General features: G+C 42.2%; 1 protein-coding gene across 1 annotated transcript in view; it reads right to left on the reverse strand.

Moving 5' to 3' along the window:
* Positions 1–5,797, reverse strand: part of INTS8 (integrator complex subunit 8) — a 57,063-nt gene that overhangs the window by 40,246 nt on the left and 11,020 nt on the right. Inside the window, exons 7-8 of the mRNA XM_003782471.2 lie at positions 3,283–3,390; positions 188–343 (exon numbers count right to left, since the gene is read on the reverse strand). Of these exons, the coding sequence (XP_003782519.1) occupies positions 188–343; positions 3,283–3,390 (264 nt within the window). The remainder of the gene's footprint in view (positions 1–187; positions 344–3,282; positions 3,391–5,797) is intronic.

Raw genomic sequence — 5,797 nt, forward strand, 5'->3', positions numbered from 1 at the left:
TTCTCATAGGAATCTTATGAAAGGGAATAATTATTATTACCACTATTTTATATGTCAGTCTGACAGTTTAAATGACTTGCCCTAAGTCACAAAACTGGTAAATTGGTGGTACCAGGATCCAAACTCAGTTTCACCTAGCTTCCAAAACTATTCAACTACATCACTGCGTCCCCATCATACATCTTACCTGATAGTTGCCAGATCTCAAAAAAATATGGACCTGACTATATGGAGTCAATTGTTGAGATGTACTATCAGAAGAAGGTACAAGAACATCACAGGCTTGACAATAGCCAGCTAACCGCTTCTCATCTATGGTACAATGAAGAGACAATGAACCTATCTGTAAAGTAAGAGGTATATGCCATTACCCATTAATGTAATAATATAAACAATAGTCTAGCACCCCCTTAGTGCATTTTAACAGTACATGAAAATGCTAATGAAAAATTCAAAATTAGAGGACCCATAAAAAACAAAAGGTTAAAGGTTTAGAACAAAAAAGATTTCCTGACCCCTGGGTTTAGAGTTTTCTGGCTAACACAGAAAAGGCGGACATAATTATCACTCTAGGTATGATTAACAAGGAGTGACATGGTTAAAAATAAGCTTAAACACTTTAAAACACATATATCAGATAGTGATTTAAAGGAGAGAGCAAAGAAAACTCATAATAGTCACTCGATTAGAAAGAACAGAAATATTTCTACCAAAACAAAAGACTCTTTAAAAAGACACATTTGAAAAAAATAACGAATGTTTTAAATTATGTATCTTAAATGTCATAAAATTAGAAATCTGATGACTGGGCAAAGTAAAATGAAGACTCGTAATGGGTTTAGAATAGATCTAAATTAAATCTTGAAGGTATTTAATCAATTTCCCTACTGAGGGAAGGTGAGATTGAGATGCCATTTTTCTTCTCTTTTTTTTTTGTAGAGACAGAGTCTCACTTTATCAGCATCAGTAGAGTGCCATGGCGTCACAAAGCTCACAGCAACCTCCAACCCCTGGGCTTAGGCGATTCTCTTGCCTTAGCCTCCTGAGTAAGTGGGACTACAGGTGCCACCAGAACGCCCGGCTATCTTTTTGTTGCAGTTCGGCTAGGGCTGGGTTTGAACCCACCACCCTCAGTATATGGGGCCAGCGCTCTACTCACTGAGCCACAGGCGCCGCACTGAGATGCCATTTTTCTGAGAACCAGGCATACAAAAACATTATACTTTGAAATTCAGTCATCCAGGCTCAGCGCCTAGCTCAGTAGTTAGGGTGCTGGCCACATACACATAGGCTGGCAGGTTCAAACCCAGGCCGGGCCTGCTAAACAACAATGACAAAACAGACAGTGTTGCAGCCAGTGCCTGTAGTCCCAGCTACTTGGGAGGCTAAGGCAAGAGAATCACTTAAGCCCAAGAGTTTGAGGTTGCTGAGAGCTATGATGCCACAGCACTCTACCAAGGGCGACATACTAAGACACTGTCTCAGAAAACAATAAAATAAAATAAAAATTCAGTCATCTGAATCATAAAAAGAAAAATGCAGGGTGGCACCTGTGGCTCAAAGGAGAAGGACGCCAGCCCCATATGCCAGAGATGTCAAGTTCAAACCCAGCCCTGGCCAAAAAATGCAAAAAAAAAATAAAAAAGAAAAAGAAAAATATAAATGATAAACACATGGCTCGGCACCTATAGCACAGTGGTGACAGTGCCAGCCATATGCACCAAGGCTGGCAGGCTCGAACTTACTCCGCACCAGCTAACCATCAGTGACAACTGCAACAAAAAACAGCCAGGAATTGAGGCGGGCGCCTGTAGTCCCAGCTACTTGGGAGGCTGAGGCAAGAGAATCACTTAAGCCCAAGAGTTGGAGGTTGCTGTGAGCTGTGATGCCATGGAACTCTACCGAGGGTGACATAATGACACTATCTCAAAAAACAAAAAGAGGATAAACACAGTGAAAGTTTACCCTTATTAGTAACTAAGGAAGAAAAATTTATAAAACCCACTATATTTTACCCATCAAATTAAAAAAAAATTATTTTTAAAAAAATTGCTTATTGGAATACCCCGAAAAAAATGTACCTGGAAAGCAATTTGGTTTTATAAGTTACAGCCTTTACCAAAGCAACAGTCATTGATGTGGTAATTTTTGTAGGACTTTAACTTCTTTTTCTTTTTTTTAGAGTCTCACTATGTCACCCTCAGTAGAGTGCTATTGTGTCACAGCTCACAGCAACCTCAAACTCTTGGGCTTAAGCAATTCTCTTGCCTCAGCCTCCCAAGTAGCTGGCACTACAGTAACCCGCCACAACGCCTGGCTATTTTTTTGGTTGCATTTGTCATTGTTCTTTTAGCAGGCGTGGGCCAGGCTCAAACCTGCCAGCCTCAATGTATGTGGCCAGCGCCCTACTCATTGAGCTACAGGTGCTGGGCCTGCAGAAATTTAACTTAAAAGCATTTAAAATTGAAACCGAAACTTAGGCTTGAAGATATAAATATTGTAGTTTTATAATAAATAATAAACAAACTAACATGGAAAGTGAAGTAAATCAGAGTACATCCATATAACAATATGATACATTTAAAATGCCTAATCAAGGCTGGGCGCAGTGGCTCACATCTGTAATCCTAGCACTCTGGGAGGCCGCAGCAGGTAGACTGCCTAAGCTCACAGGTTCCAGACCAGCCTGAGCAAGAGTGAAATGCCTGCCTCTAAAAATAGCCAGGAATTATGGTGGGCACTTGTAGTCCCAGCTATTTGGGAGGCTGAGGCAAGAGAATCACTTGAGCCCAAGAGTTTGAGGTTGCTATGTGCTATGACACCACGGCACTCTACAAAGGATGACAAAATAAAACTGTCTCAAAAAAATAAATAAATAGGGCGGCACCTGGGCCTCAAAGGAGTAGGGCACAGGCCCCATATACCAGAGGTGGCAGGTTCAAACTCAGCCCCAACCAAAAAAAAAAAAAAGAAAAAGAAAATAAATAAATAAAAATAAAATAAAATAGAATGTCTAATCAAAGATTTAAGCAAGATACAAAACAGTTATAATATGGAACTTAACTGTATAAAAACATAAGAAAAAAGTTCTTCTAAATGCTTAATATGATAAAATGAGTTAGTTCCAAATATAGATTTTTTAAAACCAGTTTTTAAGATTTTTTGAACTTCTCAAATTAACTACAATGAACACGTTGTTTATCATCAGAAAAATCAAAGACAAAAAAAGAAACTGACATTTTAGGAACCTAAATATTATTTGCCCATTATGATTGCATTTACCTCTGCAATTAGTTCTTTGGTTCTAAAAAATTTTTCTCTGGCATTTTCATAAACAGCTGAATTTGTGGAGCCTTGCTGGAAGTATGCTGCACCCAAATCATAACACACCTAAAATAGCAAAGAATACCAATTTGCTCAATAATTTTTCATGTACTTAAGAGTTGACAACTCAAAATTATCTATACTTCAGGAAAACACAGGGAAAAAATGACACAGGAAAAAATATTGCAATGACTAGTGCTATAATCAATGTTCTTATTTGCAAGCAACATAAACCAACTCTGACTGATTTAAGCACAAAAGTGATTACTGGTGAGGTTTCAGGTGGCCTAGAGAATTTACTGGAAAGACCAAAGAATCAGGCTAGGAAAACAAAAGGGACAAGAGAGGCACACAGTTAGGATGAGAGCCAAAACTGGTCTAGCGAGGACACCACTGCACCTATTCTCGACATTAGATTCCACAGCTTACATTGCCTACAGCCACCAGCACCAGACACTGAGTGGCAGTGACACTCCTGTAAGTGTTGCCCCTGGAAACTAAATATCACTGTCACTGTTGCTGCTACTCATCACCACAATGGATTCTCCACTGCCCACGACTCTTTGACTTGCTTCTGATTCAGTTTAAAATAAGTTGTCTGCCTGTCAAACCTATGTGACATGCCTGCTCTCAAGCAGGAGGCGGCTAAAGAAAGACAGTATTTGGTATTTATTTTTCTTTTGAGACAGAGTCTCATTCTGTTGCCCTGGTGTCATAGCTCACAGCAACCTCAAACTCTTGGGTTCAAGTGATCCTCCTGCCTCTGCTTCCTGAACAGCTGAGGCTATAGGTGACTGTCATGATGCCCAGCTAATTTTTCCATTTTTAGTAGAGATGGGTTTCACTCACACACAGGCTTATCTCAAATTCCTGAGCTCAAGTGATGCTCCCGCTTTAGCCTCCTAAAGTGTTCTCATTATAAGCATGAGCCACTGTGCCCCGCCTCAGTTGTCTTTTTCTAATGATAAAATTTGGATATTTTTCCAAGAGCTTTCTTAGATTGATGCCAAGAATCATTGAATGCAGAACTCAATGAAGACTCAGTTCAACTTGACCATTAGAATACTAAGGCCGGCTCTGTGCCTGTGGCTCAAGCAGCTAAGGCGCCAGCCACATACACCTAAGGTGGCGGGTTCGAATCCAACCTGGGCCTGCCAAACAACAACAATGGCTGCAACCAAAAAAATAGCCAGGCGTTGTGGTGGGCGCCTGTGGTCCCAGCTACTTGGGAGGCTGAGGAAGGAGACTCGCTTGAGCCCAGGAGGTGGAGGTTGCTGTGAGCAGTTAAGCCATGGCACTCTACCCAGGGGGACAGGTTGAGGCTCTGTCTCAAAAAAAAAAAAAAAGAATACTAAGGCCAAAGTCTGAGTGTGATGGCTCATGTCTATAATCCTAGCACTCTGTGAAGCTGAGGTGGGTAGACTGCTAGAGCTCAGGAGTTTGAGACAAGCCAGAGCAAAAGTGAGACTCCATCTCTACTAAAAATGGAAAACCTAGCTGGGCATTGGGGTGGGCACCTGAGTAGTCTCAGCTACTCAGGAGGCTGAGGCAAGAGGGACAGCTTGAGCCCAGAGCCAAGAGTTTGAGGCTGCTGTGAGCTGTAACACTACTGTATTCTACCCAGGGTGACTGTGAGACTCTGTCTCAAAAAAAAAAATTAAGGCCCAAAAAGTGACATAAAAAACATATAAACAAACAGTGTCAGAGCACAGGCTTTGCTTCTAATACACTGTCTCAAGTTTTTTCTACACATGACAAACAAATTGGTCTTCTATTCTATTTTATTTTGTTTTTGTTTTTGTGGAGGGAGATAGAGTCTCACTTTGTCACCCTGGGTAAAGTGCCATGACATAATAGCTCACAGCAACCTCGAACGCTTGGGCTCAAGCAATTCTCTTGCCTCAGCCTCCCAAGTAGTGGGAGGGGCCCACCACAACACCTAGCTATTTTTAGAGACAAGGTTTTGCTCTGGCTCAGGCTGGTCTTCAACCTGTAAGCTCAGGCAGTCCACCTGCCACAGCCTCCCAGAATGCTAGGATTACAGGCATGAGCCACCGCGCCCAGCCCACAAATCCGTCTTCTAGATCTGTCTTTAAAACTCTTCATTTGGCTCGGCACCTATGGCTTAAACGGCTAAGGCGCCAGCCACATACACCTGAGCTGGCGGGTTTGAATCCAGCCCAGTCCCGCCAAACGAGGGCTGCAACCAAAAAATAGCCGGCCGTTGTGGCAAGCACGTGTAATCCTAGCTACTTGGGAGGCAGAGGCAGGAGACTCACTTGAGCCCGGGAGTTGGAGGTTACTGTGAGCTGTGATGTCACAGCACTCTACCCAGGGCGACAGCTTGAGGCTCTGTCTCAAAAAAACAACCTTTCATTTATGGGCGGTGCCTGTGGCTCAAGAAGTAGGGTGCCAGCCCCATATACCAGAGGTGGCGGGTTCAAACCTGGCCCCAGCCAACAACTGAAAAAAA

The sequence above is a fragment of the Otolemur garnettii genome, unplaced genomic scaffold (assembly GCF_000181295.1).
Source record: "Otolemur garnettii isolate 467f Iridium unplaced genomic scaffold, OtoGar3 scaffold00004, whole genome shotgun sequence".
In the NCBI taxonomy this organism is placed as follows: Eukaryota; Metazoa; Chordata; class Mammalia; order Primates; family Galagidae; genus Otolemur; species Otolemur garnettii.